The sequence below is a fragment of the Mastigoproctus giganteus genome, chromosome 1 (genome assembly GCF_048544385.1).
Source record: "Mastigoproctus giganteus isolate SK-2022 chromosome 1, ASM4854438v1, whole genome shotgun sequence".
NCBI classification, from domain to species: Eukaryota; Metazoa; Arthropoda; class Arachnida; order Uropygi; family Thelyphonidae; genus Mastigoproctus; species Mastigoproctus giganteus.
Genome location: NC_143575.1, coordinates 158,814,803 through 158,837,454, shown reverse-complemented (window position 1 = coordinate 158,837,454; position 22,652 = coordinate 158,814,803). Strand labels below are relative to the sequence as shown.

The 22,652-nt window shown below is 36.8% G+C and overlaps 1 protein-coding gene across 2 annotated transcripts in view; it reads left to right on the top strand.

The window, feature by feature from the left end:
• The window catches only part of LOC150091211 (hemocytin-like), a 1,750,539-nt gene that overhangs the window by 491,042 nt on the left and 1,236,845 nt on the right, over nt 1–22,652 (top strand). For both annotated transcript variants that reach the window (XM_090374755.1, XM_090374750.1), the window contains 2 exons: nt 17,005–17,130; nt 21,731–21,969. In XM_090374755.1, the coding sequence (XP_090230881.1) occupies nt 17,005–17,130; nt 21,731–21,969 (365 nt within the window). The remainder of the gene's footprint in view (nt 1–17,004; nt 17,131–21,730; nt 21,970–22,652) is intronic.

Genomic DNA, 22,652 nt, shown 5'->3' with positions numbered 1-22,652 from the left:
ATAAAAACAGAAGCACATGATAAACTTTCCTTCAAAAAGTGAATACAATTGAGTAATACAGTTATCCTATCACAGTACAGTACACAAACTTCAAAAAAGCACTATTCTTTCTGGAGAAAGTTGGATTAGAAAATATTTGCTTAATGAGTTGTTCCCACTCCTTAGCTAGAGAAAACATCTTTGGCTGCAATACTCCAATTTTACAATACAATTTATACAGGAATTGTATACCCAGACTAGTAGCATTATGCAGGATTACTTAATTTCTCAAAACCAGTCAAATATCCTTCTAATCCAAACTATTTCTATCATATTCTGTTAAATTTTATAAAAAAATATGTAATCATGGATTGACATGATATTTAAAAAGCAGCAACATACTCCACATCACTAAATATGGTTTCAGGGAAAATACATCAGTGTTAGCATTAGCATTAGCATTAGTAGAGGCATATGATGCAAGAAAGCAAGCTTATGCAGCATCAGCCAAAAAAAAAAAACACTTCCATTTTACCCCTCGGTTCATTACAAATACCTGTTCAGCTCAGACTTAAATTTATTTAGGCTATCAACTTCCACAACAAAGCATGGAAGTCTGTTCCACCACCAACTACCCGCTGGCTAAAGGCAAATTTCCGCACATCTGTCCTACATCTGTCTTTCCTCAATCTGAATTTATGTCCTCTCAGGTGATTATTCTGAGTGGTAGATGACTTTCATCAACCGGTGAAATACCACCACTTTGCTTATTGGAGGCTTGAAGTGGTGAAACCCATGTTTAGTCTCTAACGCAAATTTACCGGCGTCCCCCTCTCCCCATAATTCTCCTTCAACCCATGCATGGTACTAAGTACTATAGGTTTTGATACCTTTCGTGTTTGGGGTTTTCATAAAAAAAAAAAAAAAGAGGAAGAGTCCTATCGGCATTGAGCATGCTCAAACCATTCAAGGCTTTATACACCTCTATCAGATCACCTCGCCAGTGCTTAGTCTCCAGACACTTTAATTTGCAAACCTTAAGCCTTTCTTTGTAAAAGCAACCCTTTGTTCCATTCACTAATCTTGTTATCCTTCTTTGTACTCGTTCCAGCAGCTCTACATCCTTCTTGAAATGAGGCCTCCAGACCTGTATACAGTACTCAAGGTGTGGCCTCACCATTGCCTTATACAAGGGAATAATCACCTCCTTATCTCTGCTAGAAAAATTCCTGTATATCATTGACAAAACACCATGAGCTATTCTTGCAGCCCGTCTGCACTGCTCAGAGAACTTCATATCTGCCTGCACAATTACCCCCAGATCCTTTTCATTCTCTACCACTGTCAGTTTAGTACCACAGAGTTGATACATTGCTCTGGGGTTGCTGTTTCCCATATGTAGTACTTTACATCTGTCAATGTTAAACTTCATTTGCCACCTCTCAGCCCATCTGCTCAACTTTCCAGATCCTGTTGCAGCAGCATAGCGTCAGTAGCATCCTTAACAACCCTGCCACCCTTTGTATCGTCTGAAAACTTGGACGTTAAGCTTGATATACCATCATCAATATCATTTATAAAAACAGAAACCAATAATGAGCCCAACACTGAAGCCTGAGGGCTCCACTAATAACATTAGTCCACGATGAGCAGTGTCCATTGATTACCACTCTCTGTCTTCTCCCCCTCAACCATCCCTTTATCCATAGCAGAAATTTGCCTCCAGTGCCACACTGCTCCAATTTGTGTAGCAGTCTTCCATGTGCAACAGTATCAAAAGCCTTTCTAAGATTCAAATATATAATATCAAAGTTATTCCCTGCATCCAGTTCTTTTGTCACTGCATCATAGTATCCAATAAAATTGGTCAGGCAAGACTTTCCCTTAACAAAACCATACTGTGTCCGAGCTATAACTGAAGTCTTGTCTAGATAATCCTGCAGTGCTTCTGTAATCAGTGCCTCCATTAATTTTCCTGGAACAGAAGTTAAACTTTTAACTTCTGTTCCAGGAAATGTGCAAATGTGACCCCCAATCCCCCTTTGTGGATTGGGGGTCACATTTGCACATCTCCAGGCTATGGGTACCTCACCTGAGTCCAAGGAAGCTCTTATAATTATGGCTAAGGATTTGCTTACTTCCTTTGCTGCCTCCTTTAATATAACTGGATAGATCCCATCCACCCCAAGTGCCTTTCTTGTGTTTATCTTCAACAATTTCTCTTCCACTTTACTCTCAGTTATTACAACATTATCTAGCTTACTGCCAGAGTTGAATACACCTCTGGCATTCCCCTCCCTAAATAACTCATCATATGTGAATGTTGATCCAAAATATTCATTTAGTTTTTTAGCTACCTGAGCAGGATCATCAAAAGTTGAACCATCGATATCAAGTGAACCAATCTGATTCATCCCTTTCCTTCTAGGGTTTACATAAGTAAAGAACTCTTTGCTGTTTTTCTTTGCATCCCTTCCCAAAGATTTCTTGTAATCTGCCTTCGCCTGCCTAACCGCCTTTGTAACTTGGTTACAGACCAGCTTATATCTATCATAGGCTTCTGTGTCACATGTTAATTTATATTTATCCCATGCATTTTTTCTTCTCTGCCATATGTCTCATTAGTTCATCTGACATCCATTTAGGCCTTAACCTTGAACAATATTTCTTAGTTGGTATGTAAAGCCTAGTAGCTTCCAAGATAAGTTCTTTGAGTGCTTCCCATTTTGAATTTGCTGTTGGTAACATCATCAGTTGGTCCCACTGTATAGAATTTAAATACTGTCTCAGACCATCGTAGTCGCCTTTACGAAAGCAATAACCCTTCCCTTTACCCATGATGGTAGTTACCTCTTTGAGTAAATCCCACTTCAGCACACTGTGATCAGTGCCACCTAGTGGTTCATTTATCTGTAGATTCTTAATGCATGAAGAATCACTACTGATAATCAAATCAAGAGTATTACTCCCTCTAGTTGCCTCCCGAACATACTGATGTAGAAAACAATCATCCAATAAATCCACAAAAGCCTTGCTAGTGTGTGAATGACCAGCCCCCAAATTCCAGTCAATATCTGGGAAATTAAAATCTCCCACTATAAGACTCTCTGATTTACTGGCCCACTCTATTTCTCTCTACAGTTTCTTATTATACTCATCAGAGTCATTAGGCCTATAGCTCACTCCTACTCTCAATTTTGATCTCCCAATGCTTATGTCACACCAAACTGATTCGACACTGCACTGTCCAGTGATGTCCACTGGCTTCACTTCCTTGGATTTTATGCATTTCTTAACTAATAGCATAACCCCTCCTCCCTTCCTATCCAGTCTATCCTTTCTGTAGACGTTGTACTCCCCAAATTCCAGTTCTGAATTCCTTCTATCTGTGTGACACCACGTCTCTGATATCCCAACAATATCTGCCTTTGATGTTTTGAGCAAAATCAAATTCATCAAATTTATTTACTAAACTCCTAGCATTGGTGTACACGCAAGTATACATGCACCTATTTCTATTCTTAGCTCCCCTAACATAACCCATGTGTTTACTGCAATGAGTCCCAGAAGTCTCTGAAATATCCTGCATCTTGTTTTTCAGGCTACTGCTCATTCCAATAGAAGCAGTGCAAGAATCTCTTTCACCTCTGCCAGTGGCTACTGTTAATCTATTCGAGATTGAGTTAATCATCCTATTCCAGCTGAAATTTAGCAAAAAAAAATCAAGCTATCAGTCTGAGTCTGCTGTTAGAGGAAAATGGAAGAGGCTGTTAGGGTGCTTTACTGAAGAGATTGCCCAAATACTGGTTAAATGCTGTAAATATCTGCAGTAAGCTTTTTATCAGGTATAGCTTGAATTTGTTTCCATATTTTATGTAAATACTGCTTGAGGTTGAAGCTGGTGGTCTCTCGTTTCTTTTCCTTTGATCCTAGTGGCTGCTATGGTAGTACAGTATATGACTGGATGGCCTCCAGCATTGCACTGTTATTGTTGAGGTAATGTGGTATTACTTTCTGTTTGAAATGATCTGTGACTTGCCATAGGATTCTTTTGCATCTATAGATATTCATCAGGGAATAAATTAATTCTCCTACAAAGATGAAAATTTTTTTTTTTTTAATGAGAAAACAGGTCTTGAAATCAGAAAATTGAACTCAATAGCTATTTAAAATATTGTAATATCCCTCCATCTCCCCAACTATACCAGATTACTGGTCTTTTTGTTTATTGCATTTTAGCCTGTTTATTTCTGTTATTAATTCCTTCGTTGCCGGCCTATGTGCCAAGCGTTAAAGTGATCAAGCGATTCTCTGAGTGATTTCTAGAGCATTTTTCTCAAAGATATAGTTTTGTTTCTGTTGTAAAAGTTTTCTTACTTTTCTATTAATTAATAGGAAACTTAGTCTTACAAACCATAAGCAAGTTTCAGAAAGGAAAAACATCTCATGCCGACATGTTTTTCGTACTGAGAACCTCTGTTATTGTGTGATACACATTCAAATGAGATCCCAAAGATACTGGCAGTGCACTGAACTGTCACCAGATCATGCACACGGTCAACAATATTTCGAGTTTCCACAGCATGCGTCATCTTGTAGGCTCTCTCTTCTATGTTTAAATTCTGCTTCCCATTTCTCAACCATGGAATAGGAAGGGGCAGTGGTAAGCTGTGAATATTTTAACTATGGGCTCACAATTTTCCGACTTTTTTAACGAGTAAATTTGATCGGTCACAGAAGTGACGTCATCCGCTAGAAGCGCTTCCCACGCTCGCACTACTAGTAGTGTGATTAGAGCGTGTGATGCATTTTCTGTGACCGGTATGATATCTCGAGTCAGGGGCAGATTTAGGAGGGTAGACAGATATGTCTTATTATCCTCTTAACCATGCATATAAGTGAATGTATAAAACATTCCTAGGGGAATCTAAAAAAAAAAAAAAAAAAATTAAACCTGGTTGTCATGCCTCGCCTTATGATGATAACTGGATACAACATGTCTGGAGTACTATCCTTTTAGAATTTTTGAATAGTATGACGTCACAATCATGCTTCCTGAAGTTACTAGGCGCCTCCGTAGCCAGGTGGGAAGGAGCAGCAGTGTGTAGCACACGCTTCTTGATTAGACCGGGGTTCGAGCCCGTCACCACCAAATATGGAGGATGCGGAAAGGTCAAGGGAATGACCACCGCATATCCCCGAGCAATATGGCCTTAGTTGCTAATGCTCCTAAAAACCAAATAACAAACAAACCTGAAGTTACTACTGCAGTAAGTATGATTTCAACAATACAAATATTTGTCAACAATTTCTTTTTTCATCTTGCATTTTATTACATTCCATTGTTAAGTTCCCCTAACGCCTGCATATGTCGCTTCAACTACAAGATCGGTACATCAATCGATGCTATTTTACAGAGATATTTAGATATGTTGCATGCAAGTATACATCTCTTACTTTAGTTATCATAAATCCATTGTATCTTGTCTTCCAGAAATTATGAAAATCTGTGAATGAGCAATAAAATATTTACAATAAAAAAGCTCTTATTTTGTAATCGATATATACAAAGCTGTTGTTATTGTTATTTGGTTTTTAGGAGCATTAGGAACTAAGGCCATATTGCTCCGGGGATATGTGGTGGTCATTCCCTGATCTTTCCGCATTCTTCGTATTTGGTGGTCACGGGCTTGAACCCCAGTCTAATCAAGAAGCGTGTGCCATGCACTACTGCTCCTGCCCACCTGGCTACAGAGGCGCCCTATATATACAAAGCAAAATACCTAAAAGAAATGTGAAGGATGTTTCGCACGTGTTCGGCACAAGCGCAACTTTTTTATTTGTCTTTTTTTAGCAACTAGGGAAATATAATTGACATATTTCCCCTATCACAAATAACATAAAAACTATCACAAAACATTCCACAATATAAAAACAAATATTACATAAAAAACAAACTTTCTAGAAAAAGTACACAAAAAATCACAGATTACATGAAAAAAACTTATTTCGCAAATATTCAAGAAAAATTTATTCTAAAAATTGTCATATACAATTTACTTCTTTATTAATATTTGTTGTCGATCTTCTGCTTTGCTCAATAGCTGAGCGATAATTACAGAGAATGATTTGATGTAACGATCCGCATCAAATTGAGGCAATGGTTTTCCATTTAGATGTATGCTCATCATAATCTGCAACATGTTTTATTGTCAACATTATTCATTCACACAATATTATTCATTATGCTCAAAGCTTGCTCAGCTTCAGCACTGCTAATCGCAGTGGTTTTAAAGATATTTCTGGCTTTCTTAGTTTGAAGAGGGAATTTTACTCAGTTTTAAAGATAAACTGTCTTCAGCAAAATCTCTAAAATCATTAATTTTTATTTCATATTTTATCAGAAAACAAATTTCTTATTCGGTTTTCACCATCTTGCCACCGAGACGAAAGTTCTTTCATATTCCTCGATTTCCGGTAGCATATGTTTAAAATTTCTTTCAATGGTATCATTATTTTCTTTATTTAATTTAGAATCACTCTGTTGCATTAATAACTTATCCTGTAAGGATAAACAATGCATTTAATTACTTGTCAAGAGGTAATTTTACTGTTCTTACTTTTTGATTTTGATTCCTTTAAATTCTTTCCACTGCAACACGCTTTCAATTTTAGTTTCATAATTTCTTCCAGAATTTTTCAAATTAGCAATAGCATTGATAATTCGAATAATTAATTTATCTGCTTTTACCATAATGATTCTGCAAAGCTTCTGAAAGGTATGAGAGCTCCTGCAGGATGTCGATCATTAGTGCTAAATGGTTAAGAAATTCCAAATTTAAAAGTTGATTTAATAATCCAGAATATTTAAACTTCTGATTCAAAATGTTTGCACGAAGCGGGATAATTCCTCCAACCCACAATTGCCATCCGCAAGCTACAAGCTGCTTATCATGGCCCAAACACACGACCGATCTTTATAGTTTCCACATCAAGTTCTTTAGCAATCATCCTTAATTTGCGCTAGTTTTCTGGAGATTGGTGATTCTGGTTTTTTTTTTTTAATTATTGCCTGTATGCCATTATATTTTATAACATTTTCTACCCAGTGAAAGACTCGACAAAGTTTCAAAATCTGCCAAAATTTCATCTTCGTAAAGTTTATATAATATCTTAGTTGCCCTAACCCCTCCCCCCTCTATGTTACTACTGTCACTAGTTCTTTGAAACAGTGCAAAATGTCGGAATCACACGGATATTCTGCTATTATGACCACGTAAACATAGACAGGAGAAATTTACTGGAAGGTGTGGATCACTCACTTCTCTGAAAAACATATGCCCGTTTGTCGGAGTAAAGGGGAACCACAACACAGGTTGACCAGAGGCTATAATCCATGTCGAGAATCTTCTTAATCCTCTGACTGGCTGTGGAAAACATATTGACTAGCACAACTTCTCTGTATGTGACTGCATCGGTTTTACAGACACCACTAACGTGGAATGTTAGTGGTATCCTTTTCACCTTTAATTTGCACTTTCTAATTACCTAAAGGCCAGAGATGAGAACAATGCATACACAGTTGTCTCTCCTAATCCATTCATTACATGGAAATTTTCTTCGTTCAGCGGAAACTATTTTAAATGTAATTACCAAGGGGAATCAAAAAAATTCGCTATAAAGAAGTTCATTAAATGTCTGACTGTAATTAAATCAAAAATGAAGCAATTTTAAAATACATAATTGATTGATTGCACCATTAAAATGCTGGGAATGGGCTGCCCCTTGCCCCAACGTAGTTCCAGCTCTGGATACTCAATAACTGCATTCAGAATTTTATTTGTAAAATAAATGATCATCTCAACAGTGGGCTCGCAAATTTTAAAAAAAAATAAGAGTGGGCTCTCGCGAGCCCATGCAAGCTAACTATAGCTCACCACTGGGAAAGGGGCATCATTCCCCAGTGTTGTAACTATATTCTCGTGAATTGCCTTTGGCATTACTCCTTTTTTCTCCCAAATATTGGGAAAAAAAGGGAGTAATGCCAAAAATTAAGTCCTGAAGTCAGAATTTAAAAAAAAGAAGCATTATAACTACATATGAAACTTAGTGGGTTTCTATTTGAAGTGTTATACATTGAATGCAGAAATTTTTACACTGTACTACTGCCCTTTCATACTTTGGCCATGAACTTTTCAAATGCCCCTCATAATTTTATGTACATGCTGAGTGGCATCTGTTATGTATAGGCTGACCATAATTCCTTGAGGCCAAAATGGGACAGCAAGAAGAAATGTTGTTTGGAAAGAGCAGAAAAAAATATTCAACAAAATATTTTTAGGTCAGTGTGGAAGAGGACTGCACATCATCAAGTTCATACCAAGAATATTTTTCGGATGAACTTATTTTGCATAACAAATTTTGGTCTTTTAAGATCTTGTCATAAAACTTATCACACTCCATATAACAATTTTGCCTTATAATTAACATGGCTTTCAGGGTTTCAACACTTAATCTGGATTTCTCCTTTGACCACATTCTATTCATTATAGAAAATATTTTCTCTGTGGAAGCCGTACTTCCAGGCAGGCAAAGAACAAATTCCACAACATTACTAAAAACCTTGAAAGCTAGACATTTTAACCCATCTATCAGACACAGAAATGTTTTCTTTATTCTATGTGTCAAACTGCCTGATAACTATTGCTTTTATAAATGCCCACTGATCAGATATGTGAGTTTCGTCTGCTCCTGTTTGTGTAACTCCTCGTTGAAACTGTCCTGTATTTCTTTTCATTCAGGTACCTTTTTTAGTAATACCATTTAAATTTTTCAGTATTTTCCAAGCTGCATTTCCACTTGTTTACATATTCTAAGCTGGTTTCATAAAAGTTCTCAAATACTTCAAAAACCTTAACCTCACTAATTTCAACACTGTCTATTAACATTTTTAGTTTATTTTTAACATCTGTTATTATAAAAAGTTCTTTTTTTTTTTGTCCTCTAATATGTTTGTAAGATTTCAATATTCATAGCTACTTCTGTAGCTGAAATATTATCATTTTCAATAAAACTAATATATGCTTGGAATGTTAAAACCTGATCTCTTGCAAATGAAAACCATAATTTCAAAATGGATTTTCAAATAATTTTTTCAACATAACAAGACATTTCTCTTGAGAAAGAAGATTTAAACAAAGTCCATCAAACATGCTTAAAATTCTGCATTTGATGGGCATAAAGACAAAAATCTTGTATTTCCATATTCTAATAATTTTGCATATTTGTTTCCTGCAAATTCACAAAAGTTTTTAAGTTCTTCGACCCTGACTGTGTATATAAAAAAATATTTGTATATTTTAACTGAAAAACAATCAGTATCGATTGGTAGACAAGTCGACAGCACACTAGAGACAATTTTGAATAATATGTGCAACACAACCAATACCAATAATCTCTCACTCCACTCCAACTCATTTTCAATTTTTATCCATAGATTATTTTTACCAACTCTTTTACAACATCCAAAATTTGTATTGGTTATTAGCACACAGAGTAATGATTTTTTTTTGTAAGGAGAATTTATCTGTTATTTTCTTCAACATATAATAAAGAAGTAAAATCTATACTTTTAACTTTAATACCACAGTTTGGCAAAAAGGTACTGCACAACAATCAGAAACAGTTTCGTTTTTTTTTTTTTTTTTTTTTTTATGTGTACCCCAAACACGAGAGGTATTAGAACCTATAGTACTTATTACCGTGCTTGGGTTGGAGGTTGAGAAGACGAAAGAAGATATTTCTTGACATTGAACTTGAACTTCTGTAGATTGTAATTTTCAGGAAATACGTATGAAGGAAGGTTGTTCCAGAAAACGGCAGTTGAATGAATAAACGAGGAAGATGAAAAGTTGGTTCTATGGGTTTGAAGTTGGACAGTAAATGGATGTTGGCTGATGGTGGCACGTGTTCGGACTGTTTTGAAAGAGAGAGCAGGAATTATAGAAGCCAATTCAGAAGAACAGTGCCCATGGAAGTATCTGTAGAAGAGGCATGCAGCAGAAACAGTACGTCTATGAGAAAGCGAGTGGAGAGACTCTGTTAGAGATGAATCATTAATTAACCTAACTGCCCTCTTCTGAATGGAATCAAGAAGCCTGAAAGAGATTTTGTGGGGCACCATCCCAGATGTGGGAACAATATTCCATGGCAGGCTGGATTTGCGATTTATACAGAGTGAGCAGATGTTTGGAAGAAAAGTAATGCTGAGAGCGAAAGAGAAAACCAAGTTTTTTAGATGCAGAGGAAGCAATATTTGTAATGTGCTTGTGCCAAGAGAGATTAGAAGTCAGAGTAATCCCCAAAAGAGATATATCATTTTGCCTAGAAATCGGAGTGTCACTTAAGATAAGCATAGGAGCAGAAGAATCCTTTTTGCGACATATAAGACAAGATAGTTTTAGAAGGGTTGAAATCAACTAAGTTGTCTTTGCCCTACTGGAGAATTACCTGAAGAACGGCATTTAAGGAATTGGTGGCAGATTTTCGAGAGGTTGAAGCTGATTAGCAGGACAAGGTTTCTCAAAATGGAAAGTGGAATGCAATGTGTGATCATCGGCAAAACTGTGGATAGGATTTCCAGTCAATGGAAAGTCATTAATATACAAGAGGAAAAGAGTGGGGGAAAGAACTGAACCTTGGGAGACACCAGCATTAGTGGAGAAGTTAGAAGACAGAAAGCCATCTACCATCACCCTCAGTGATGGTAGATGGCTTTCCCCTCCAACTCAAGAACAGCTAATTTTGCCATTCGCAACTGACCCTGATAATAATGATACTTCTAGTGATGTTTCTTCTGACAACACTACTGCTTCTCCCAATGCACAACCTTGCAGTCTACGTAAGAAGTTAGGATCTTCAGAAATTGAGTCGTTAAATTCTCAGTGCAACAAATGTCCCTCGCTCACACATTCTCCATCTGTGTGTGAGACTTCTTTTGATTCCACTGGTCATACCTCAATTCCTGATAATTGTGCTTCTGCTACACTGCCTCAACTTGATGCTTCCATAAGTGCTGATTCCATTTATGACACTTCTATGTGGCAATTCTACTACATCCTCATGGAGTGCTGACCCAACCATTTCTTCTGAAAATAGAGTTTCTAAAAAGGTCCCGCCTATACCATTTGTTCATTTTCCACATAAGCAAGCCGTAGAACTATTATGTAAGGATATTGAGGATTATTTGTTTAAAGAATCCAACAAAGTGACTAAACAAGTGTCTAAAAATGTTCTTCGGTACTGGACTGGCCTTGAACATGCTTTAAATAAACTTCTCTTAGAGAATGCAAAGCTTCTGACTAAACTGGAAGAAAATTAAAAACATGTCTCTCCTCCTACATCCCCTGATTCCTCCACCTTGACTTACGCTCAAGTTATACATGGTTCGCCTAGTTCCCCAGCACCTGAACTAAAGATCATCTCTTCCTCAGCGACCACTGTTGCAACTAAGCCAGCTTCAGCTGCTACCCAAGAGAATATTATTATTCTAAAGGCAGAACAAAACTCTAATCTGGATACAAGCCAAGCTGTCAAATCAGAAGTGACCAAGGCATTGAAGGAAAATGTGAATGACATTAAAATAAAAACTATGAGGCTTACTTGTAATAAGGGCGTTGTTATAGAAACTGATTCTGAGGCTGATGCAGCAAAGATTGCATCCTTACTAGCCTAAAGTGGGGATCTCCTCATCACCCCCTAAAAAAATCTTTCCTGGTCATACATATTTTTGACATGGAGAAGGGCTTATCCAAAGAAGAGTTTCTTGAAGATCTTTACTTCAAAATTCTGCCAGACTTCGATATTACACTTGAGGATCTTACCAAAGAATCATCTTTTCGATTTACCACTATGTTTATATCCAAAAGGAGAGACTGCTTCTACAGGGATGGGATACACTTAAACAGAAAGGGTGCAAGAATATTTGCTGATGCTATCAAGGCAGTGTTAGGTGGGTCGGAAAACTGCTAGCTTGGGGGGATATACAACGACTAATAGATTAATAGTAGCCACTGGCAGAGGTGAAAGTGATTCTTGCACTGATTCTATTGGAATGAGCAGCAGCCTGGAAAACAAGATGCAGGATATTTCAGAGACTGCTGGGTGTCATTGCGGTACAAGTAAACACATGGGTTGTGTTAGGGTAGCTAAGAAAAAGAACAGATGCATGTATACTTGCGTGTACACCAATGCTAGGAGTTTGGTAAATAAATTTCATGAATTTGAGGTATTGCTCAAAACAACAAAGGCAGATATTGTTGGGATATCAGAGACGTGGTGCCACACAGATATAAGGAATGCAGAACTGCAATTTGGGGAGTACAATGTGTACAGAAAGGATGGACAGGATAGGAAGGGAGGAGGGGTTATGCTATTAGTTAAGAAACACATAAAATCCAAGGAAGTGAAGCCAGTTCACATCACTGTACAGTGCAGTGTCGAGTCAGATTGGTGTGACATAAGCATTGGGAGATCAAAATTGAGAGTAGAAGTGTGCTATAGGTCTAATGACTCTGATGAGTATAATAAGAAACTGTACAGGGAAATAGAGTGGGCCAGTAAATCTGAGAGTCTTATAATGGAGGATTTTAATTTCCCAGATATTGACTGGAATTTGTGGGTTGGTCACTCACACACTAGCAAGGCTTTTGTGGATTTATTGGATGATTGTTTTCTACATCAGCATGTTTGGGAGGCAACTAGAGTAATACTCTTGATCTGATTATCAGTAGTGATTCTTCGGGCATTAAGAATCTGCAGATAAAGGAACCACTAGGTGGCAGTGATCGCAATGTGCTGAAGTGGGATTTACTCAAAGAGGTAACTACCATCAGAGGTAAAGGGAAGGGTTTTTGCTTTCGTAAAGGCGACTACGATGGTCTGAGACAGTATTTAAATTCTATATATTAGGACCAACTGATGATGTTACCAACAGCAAACTCAAAATGGGAAGCATTCAAGGAACTAATCTTGTAAGCTACTGGGCTTTACATACCAACTAAGAAATATTGTTCAAGGTTTAGGCCTAAATGGATGTCAGATGAACTAATGAGACATATGGCAGAGAAGAAAAATGCATGGGAGAAATATAAATTAACATGTGACACAGAAGACTATGATAGATATAAGGTAGTCTGTAACCAAGTTACAAAGGAGGTTAGGCAGGCAAAGGCAGATTACGAGAAATCTTTGGCAAAGGATGCAAAGAAAAACAGCAAAGTGTTCTTTCCTTATCTAAACTCTAGAAGGAAGGGGATGAATGAGATTGGTCCCACTTGATATCGTTGGTTCAACTTTTGATGATCCTGCTCAGGTGGCTAACAAACTAAATGAATATTTTGCATCGACATTCACACATACGGAGTTATTCAGAGAGGAGAATGCCAGAGGTGTATTCAACTCTGGCAGTAAGCTAGATATTCTTGTAATAACTGAGAGTAAAGTGGAGGAGAAATTTTTGAAGATAAACACAAGAAAGGCACCTGGGGGGGATAGGATCTATCCAGTTATATTAAAGGAGGCAGCAAAGGAAGTAAACAAACCCTTAGCCATAATTATGAGAGCTTCCTTGGACTCAGCGGAGGTACCCATAGATTGGAGATGTGCAAATGTGACCCCAATTCACAAAAGAGGATCACAATCTGACACAAGTAATTATAGACCTGTGAGTTTAACTTCTGTTCCAGGAAACTTAATGGAGACACTGATTAAAGAAGCACTGCAGGATCATCTAGACAAGACTTCAGTTATAGCTCAAACATGGTTTTGTTAAAGGAAATTCTTGCCTGACCAATTTGATTGGATATTATGATGCTGTCACAAAAGAACTGGAAGCAGGGAATAACTTTGATATTATAGATTTGGATCTTAGAAAGGATTTTGATACTGTTCCACATGGAAGACTGCTGCACAAATTGGAGCAGTGTGGCATTGGAGGCAAATTGCTGCTATGGATAAAGGGATGGTTGTGGGTTAGAAGACAGAGAGTGGTAATCAATGGACACTACTCTTCGTGGACTAATGTTGTTAGTGGAATCCCTCAGGGTTCAGTGTTTTGTCCATTATTGTTTTCTGTATTTATAAATGATATTGATGATGGTATATCAAGCTTAATGTCCAAGTTTGCAGACGATTCAAAGGTTACATGGTTGTTAAGGACACTACTGACGCTATGCTACTGCAACAGGGTCTGGAAAGGTTGAGCAGATGGGCTGAGAGGTGGCAAATGAAGTTTAACATTGACAAATGTAAAGTACTACATATGGGAAACAGCAACCCCAGAGCAACGTATCAACTGTGTGGTACTACACTGATAGTGGTAGAGAATGAAAAGTATTTGGGGGTAATTGTGCAGGCAGATATGAAGTTCTCTGAGCAGTGCAGACAGGCGGAAAGAGTAGCTCATGGTGTCTTGTCAATGATATACAAGAATTTTACTAACCGGGATAAGGAGGTGATTATTCCCTTGTATAAGGCAATGGTGAGGCCACACCTTGAGTACTGTATACAGGTCTGGAGGCCTCATTTCAAGAAGGATGTAGAGCTGCTGGAACGAGTACAGAGAAGGGCAACAAGATTAGTGAATGGAACAAAGGGTTGCTCTTATGAAGAAAGGCGTAAGTTTTTCCAATTACAGCGTCTGGAGACTAGGCACTGGCGAGGTGATCTGATAGAGGTGTATAAAGCCTCAATGGTTTGACCATGCTCAATGCCAATGGGATTCATCGTCTTGCTCAGAATAAACACCTGAGAGGGCATAAATTCAGATTGAGGAAAGACAGATGTAGGATAGATGTGCAGAAATTTGCCTTTTGCCAGCAGGTAGTTGGTCGGTGGAACAGACTTTCATCCCTTGTTGTGGAAGTTGATAGCGTAAATAAATTTAAAGCTCAGCTGGACAGGTATTTTGAAGGAATGGAAGGTTGAAATGGAAGTGATTTTTCCGGTTTTTTTTTTTTTTTTTTGTTTGGCTGATGCTGCATAAGCTTGCTTTCTTGCATCATATGCCTCTACTAATGCTAAAATGCTTATGCTAAAAGTAATGTACATTGGGTCATTAGCGCTTCTACTCAGCTATATAAATTAATTTTCAAGTTACAGCATCTCTACATTGGGTTTACGGCCCACAAATTTAGATCTTTTGTGGTGGTGACAAAATGTTACACTTGCCTAGGCTTTGGCCATATGACTACAATGTGCCAACAGGAGTCCCCCACTTGTGGTCACTGCCCCAATCGTGGCTACGTGTTTAGCGAATGCTGAAGGAAATCTGAACCTCCAGTATGTGCAAATTGCAAATCTAGAAAGAAGAACTCCAGTCACTTTGTTTGAGATTCACAATGCCCAGAGTTTATAAGAGCTAAAGAACTGAAAAGAGATTAGGAACCGACTATGAGTAATGCATCTTATAACCATTCTGCTACTGCAAACGGCTCTATTACTTCTAACTTTTGTATCCTTCACAAAGGATACAAAAGTCAGAAGGCCTAAACCTTGAACAGTATTTCTTAGGTGGTATGTAAAGCCTAGTAGCTTCCAAGATAAATTCTTTGAATGCTTCTCATTTTGAATTTGCTGTTGGTAAAATCATCAGTTGGTCCCACAGTATAGAATTTAAATACTGTCTCCGACCACTGTAGCCACCTTTACGAAAGCAAAAATCCTTCCCTTTACCCCTGATTGTAGTTACCTCTTTGAGTAAATCCCACTTCCCTAGCGTTGTGGAAGCAAGTAGTTTGAATACATTTAGAGAAGGATTAAACAAATTATTAGAAGGTCTGGTTGAATAAAATAAGTATTTTTTTCTCATTTTGAATGCTTCTGACAAGTTGGAGATTTTACTTGGGAGTCATGAAAAATATTACATCTATAAAATTGAGCACACAGTAGCCTCTGATGTTTATGGTGGGTAATTAAACACACACACACACACACACACACACACACACACACACACACACACACACACACACACACACACACACACACACACACACACACACACACACACACGCGCGCACGCGCACACACACACACTCTCTCTCTCTCTCTCTCTCTCTCTCTCTCTCTCTCTCTCTCTCTCTCTCTCTCTCTCTCGAAACTCCACAGGGATATGCCATCATCTGTGTTTATTGTTTATGTACCAACTTGTGTTACAAGTAATAGTTGCTGTTTTTTATTATGATGGTTTTGAAAATTGCTGTGAGGAGGGTGTGACCATTTTGGTATGTGGGTTTACTCTTCATAAGTATTAGCATGTTGATAATGCTGTCCAACAAAAAGAAAACACCTCCAGAGCAGAAGTTGCAGATTCCAAAGAAAATTTATTCTCTCGTTCCTAAAGAGAAATGGGCGGGGGGGGGGGGGGGAGACTCAAATTATGTCTCTGTCATGTGTCCATTGAAAGGTATTCTTAAATTTTAGTAACATAAAAAATTATTGATTCAATTTGATAGCAAAATAATACATATGCTATCCTAAAAATAAGTCTTATTAATTTTCAAATACATTATTCAAACATATAATGCACTACATAGATTTAGGGAGGTAGAAAATATTTAAGATTTGTGATCATTGATTAACGTTAATGCAGAAATGTTATTTTTGAGGTCAATGTCATGTAACCTGACAAGACTGCCAGGTTAATGCCCTCTCAGTCTAACAGATTTACAAACTGAGCTGCTGCATGAGTGAAATTTCAGGCCCATGTGACTACTAAGTACAGTGCTGTTTCTTGTAATCCCTCTGGCTTGTGAACTCCTCTGACCATGTGGTTGTCCAGAGTACAAACAGAAAATTTATACATTTATTTATTTACAGCACAAATAAAGAATCACATCAAATGTTTATGGTGTTGAATTTAATTCTTAGAATTGCAGTACTGAATCTGATACTTAGAATTGTGTTGCTTAAGATATATTGACAGTGTTGAAAATTTAAAATTGATTGATGCAATTCCCTCCTTAGATGTAAAGCAGGATATGTTCTGGATAAAGATACTGGCTATTGTATTAGTCCCTCTAGTTGTGGATGTAGGCATGGAATTCAAAAGTTTGAAGAAGGAGGTACAATTCAGAAAGACTGTAATATTTGGTGAGTAATAAATATTCTACTTGTAAGGTTACTGAATAATCTTACAAAACTTGTAAAAGCTACTAATTTCTGCTGTCTCAGAAGTGGGAAAACTTTACTGTACCTTCAAAATTTATAATAAATAAAATTTATAAAATCACTCTTTTACATTCTGCAAATAAATTTGTATCTCATGTCTTAATTTCTTTATGTAGTTTTAAAGGTACAGTAAAGTTTCCCACTCTTTGGCTTCCTAAAATGAAGATTCAGTTTAAATGATATTATTATATGATGTAAACTTCAATGAAAAAAGTGGTTTATTTTTATACATTTCTGCACTAAAGATTGGCCTTTCAGTGTGGAATGCCATATTCAACTTATCCAAAAATTTGTACTGGTTGACAAGTTTTCAAGTTTTTTAAATATCAAATGTACTTTATTATAATTTTTTTAAAAATATTGAAGAAAACACATTAAAATTCTAATGGAGTAATCTGTAAACATGCAAAACCAACGTTCCAGATGAACGATCTTGAAACCGAAGATGACTGAATCTTCATCAGAGGATTCAATTATTTAATATTTAAATTTTATCTACGTACCATTATACAACTTGATTTAATAACATTTAAGATGATCATTTAAATAATAAATGTGAAATAGATAACAATGATTGATAATGTGATGTTATACATTTTCTGTGAATGTTGGGAATTTCAAAATTATTCACTCATTTTCGCATTATTGAGATGACTAAATTTCGTGTTTTCAAATATGTTTTATGGTCACATTATTGAATGAAACTTTGTTGCATAAACATAACTGTACTGGGAATATGTTATATTCAATCTGTTTACAACCAAGTCTATTTTAGTAGATTTGTATTGTAAATACAAATCTATTTAAATGTAAACAGTTTTGTTTCCATCTATCAAAAATTTAATGTATTTTTTTCAGCATTGGAACTGAACCCTATTTTTCCTATAGGTTCCCTGGCTCACCAAAACATGGATTCCCACAACAGTGTTCTTCTGAAACTACTGCATATTGGGAAAAGTATACAACTGGTGGGAGTGCATTAATTAGTTGAAATTGTTACAAATGCCATATTGTTAGTTCTTTTACTATCCATTTTAAGATGCCATCAAAAGAAAAGAAGGAAAACTAGATTAGGTTAAAATAAAAGTTGATTTTTTGATTGTGCAATAATAAAAAAATTAGTATTATAGATACACACTACACCTTCCAATATGAGATTGCACCCTTCTTAGGAAGCTATAAATTTAGCATTAGCATAAGCATATGTTGCAAGAAACCAAACTTATATAGCATCAGCCAAGAAAAAAAACCCTTCTCATTTCATCCATCCACTCACTCCAAATCTATTTCTAGTTCTGCCTTGAATCTATATAAGCTGTCAACTTCTACAACAACAGATGGAAGATTGTTCCAGCAATCAATGACCTGCTGGCTAAAGGCAAACTTCCACACTCTATCCTACAACTGTCTTTCCTCAGTTTGAATTTATGCCTTGCAATTATTCTGTGCAAGAGGAATAATCCCATCAGCATTGAGCATGCTCAAACCATTCAAAGCTTTATACACCTCAATCAGATCACCTCACAGGTGCCTAGCCTGCAGACACTGCAGACAATTTGCAAAACTTAAGCCTCTCTCTCTTTGTAAGAGCAACCCTTTGTTCCATTCACTAATCTTGTTACCCTTCTCTGTACTCGTTCCAGCAGCTCTACATACATCCATCTTAAAATGAGGCCTCCAGACCTGTATACAGTACTCAAGGTGTGGCCTGACCATTGCCTTATACAAGGGGATAATCATCTCCTTATCCCTGCTAGAAAAATTCCTGTATATCATTGACAAGACACCATCAGCTACTCTTGCAGACCGTTTGCACTGCTCAGAAAACTTCATATCTGCCTGCACAATTACCCCCAGATCCTTCTCATTCTCTACTACTGTCAGTGTAGTACCACACAGTTGATACATTACTCCCGGGTTACTGCTTCCCATATGCAATTCTTTACATTTTTCGATGTTAAACTATAGTTGCCACCTCTCAGCCCATCTGTTCAACTTTTCTAGATCCTGTTGTAGCAGCCTACTGTCAATAGTGTGATTAACCAACCTTCGTATCGTCTGCAGACTTGGTCATTAAGCCTGATATACCATCATCAATATCATTAATAAATACAGAAAGCAACAATGGACCCAACACTGAACTCTGGGGGACTCCACTAATAACATTAGTCCACAAAGAACAGTGTCCATTGATTACCACTCTCTGTTTTCTCCCACTCAACCATCCCTTTATCCATAGCAGCAATTTGTCTCCAATACCACACTGCTCTAATTTGTGCAGAAGTCTTCCGTGTGCAACAGTATCAAAAGCCTTTCTAAGATCCAAATATATGATATCAAAGTTATTCCCTGCATCCAGTTCCTTTGTGACCACATCATAGTATCCAATCAAATTGGTCAGGCAAGACTTTCCCTTAATAAAACCATGCTATGTCTGAACTATAATTGAAGTCTTGTCTAGATGATCCTGGAGTGCATCTTTAACCAGTGCTTCCATTAATTTTCCTGGGACATAAGTTAAACTAACAGGTCTGTAATTACTTGTGGTTGCCCTTTGATCTTCCTTTGTGAATTGGGGTCACATTTGCACATCTCCAGTCCATGGGTATCTCCCCTGAGTCCAAGGAAGCTCTCATAATTATGGCTAAGGGTTTGCTGCCTCCTTTAATATAACTGGATAGATCCCACCCACCCCAGGTGCCTTTCTTATGTTTATCTTCAACAATTTCTCCTCCACTTTGCTCTTAGTTATTACAAAATCATCTAGCTCACTGCCAGTGTTTAATTCACCTCTGGCATTCCCCTCCCTGAATAAGTCCTCATGTGTGAATATAGATGCAAAATACTAATTTTGCATATACATTCACACGTGTAGATGCATTCCCTTTTCTGTGTGACACTGCATCTCTGATATCCTAACAATATCTGCCTTTGATGTTTTATAAATTTGATGGTAAATAAATTCGATGATGGTAAATAAATTCGATGAATTTGAGGTGTTGACCAACACCTCAAATTCATCGAATTTATTTACCAAACTCTTAGCATTGGTGTTCACGCAGGTATAAATGCACCTGTTTCTATTCTTAGCTACCTTAACACAGCCCATGTATTTACTTGTTCTGCAATGACTCCCAGCATTGAAATCTCTGAAATCTGGTGCACCTTGTTTTCCTGGCTGCTGCTGCTCATTCCAATAGAAGCAGTGCAAGAATCACTTTCACCTCTGCCAGCAGCTACTGTTAATCTATATGTCCATGTATTCCCCCAAGCTAGCAGTTTTCATCCCTGTAGAAGCAGTCTCTCCTGTTAACAAGCACAGGCCATGCTGTGAAAAATATTTCCCTTGAGCCTTGCACAATCTCTCCATTGCCGAATTCAGTTTCTCTGATTATGAGACCAAACTGTATTTGAAACATATTATCTGATTTAATTTTGAAATTTCATGTTAGAAAAATAGCCTCAAGTGTCAGGAATCATAGTACATAAGAAAATTCTTTTCACAGTGGCTACACAGAATAAATAAAACTTATCTGAATAGCCAAAATGAAATAAAATTGAAATAAAATAAATGCATCCATAAAAATTCAAATTAAAGAATAGAAATGCATAGAAATTTTAAATATAAAGATAAAATAAAATTGATAAAATACACAGATTTGTACGTATGTAATAGAAACTTTCAGAATTGTATATTATCTCTTTGTCAACTCATGAGTGGTAGATGTATCTGATAAGCAGAAATAAAATCACATGATCCGTTATTATAGCAACACTGGAAAGAAAAAATAAGGAGGATTGAAGGATAAAGGGAACAAAAACAAGGGTGAAGAGAAAAGAAGAGTAGTCACTTGTGCTAGTGGCCATTGTGTAAAATAATGAACTTCATAATGGGGTTGTATGCACGGCCTTTTGTCATAGTTTACATTGAGATAAGATGTAAAAATATTGAATGCCTAAAGGCAAAAACAAATGCAATTATTGCAGGTACAATTGAATATTTCACCCTTATGAGAATCGAGTTAATTCTGCTGCTTACACCCATAGTGCTCATTAAGAGCAGAGCAGGTAAAGTTAGCCATCAAATAGTGCTCCCCCTTTCTCTCTCTCTCATTTGGATATCTGGTCCCCAATATATGATTTTTGCTATCCTTATATATCCTTTATTGCTACTTAAATAGGTCTTCCTTGTGGTATGTAATCATTGTAGCATATTGTGTCTCAGCACTTCTTTCCACTGATACAGCCAAGATACTAGCATATTGGATGCTGCTTTTTTATAAATTGATTACATGGTCTTATTACTATTTATCCAGTTAAGGCTAACTTTGTCATTCCTGTACTCAAAATCATTTTTTTTTATTTGCATTTTTAGTGTGTGTGTGTGTGTGTGTGTGTGTGTGTGTGTGTGTGTGTGTGTGTGTGTGTGTGTGTGTGTGTGTGTGTGTGAGTGAGTGAGTGAGTGAGTGTGCACACAATAAATACTTACCCCATGCTGACTAAAATTTACTTTTCATTTTAGCACATGCCATAAAGGATCTTGGAAATGTGAGGAAAATGAATGTCCTGGAATTTGCACAGCTTGGGGAGAATCACATTTTAAGACATTTGATGGTCGCTTGTTTGAATTTCATGGTGATTGTGAATATATATTAGCTAAGGGTCACCTGGATAAAAATAGTAATTTCCTTATCACTGTTCAAAATGTTCCATGTGGAACTGGTGGCATTACCTGTAGTAAATCATTTTCAGTTGACTTGGGTAAGTGTCTTTATGTTCAATTTATTTTAATTTATTTAGATGCATATGCATTTAAAGAAGATTATCATGCAGATTATCAAATTCTTTACATTTATCACTTCATAAATAATTTTGCTAATTCTCTTCTCAAAGGATATATTTTAATTGTTCTGAATGTATAGATCAGCTCACTTAACAGTTATGAAGTGTTGCACTTTCACATTATTGAATAAGGAAAATGTGTATAATAATATGAAGCTGAGTAAAAGTACAAAAAAGAAATAATGATTTAGTGTAACTCTCACAAATAAATGCAGAATGAAAGGCAGTCAAAGTTTGAGGAAATATATTGGCATTTATGTTTTTTTCAAAACTAAATGTAGAATTTAAGCCTTGAAAACTTGTGAGAAGAAAAGTAAATAGCATTTGAAGCATATGGGCATTTGCTATGGCAGCTGGATGAGAGAGAGAAAGAGAGTGGCAGCATCCTCTTGGAATGTGTATATAACAACAGAAAGTAAGAAAACATTCTCATAATAATGTGATATATGGTAAACATCTGATGATCTCACACCAGCTGAAAAAGTGGTAAGAGATTTATTGAAAAGACTGAGAGGCTGATTTGAGAATTCTTTGTGTTTGAGTAGATTGAAAGGAAGATAGATATGCAATGTGATTAACAACTGTGGGGCTAGTGCCCTCTT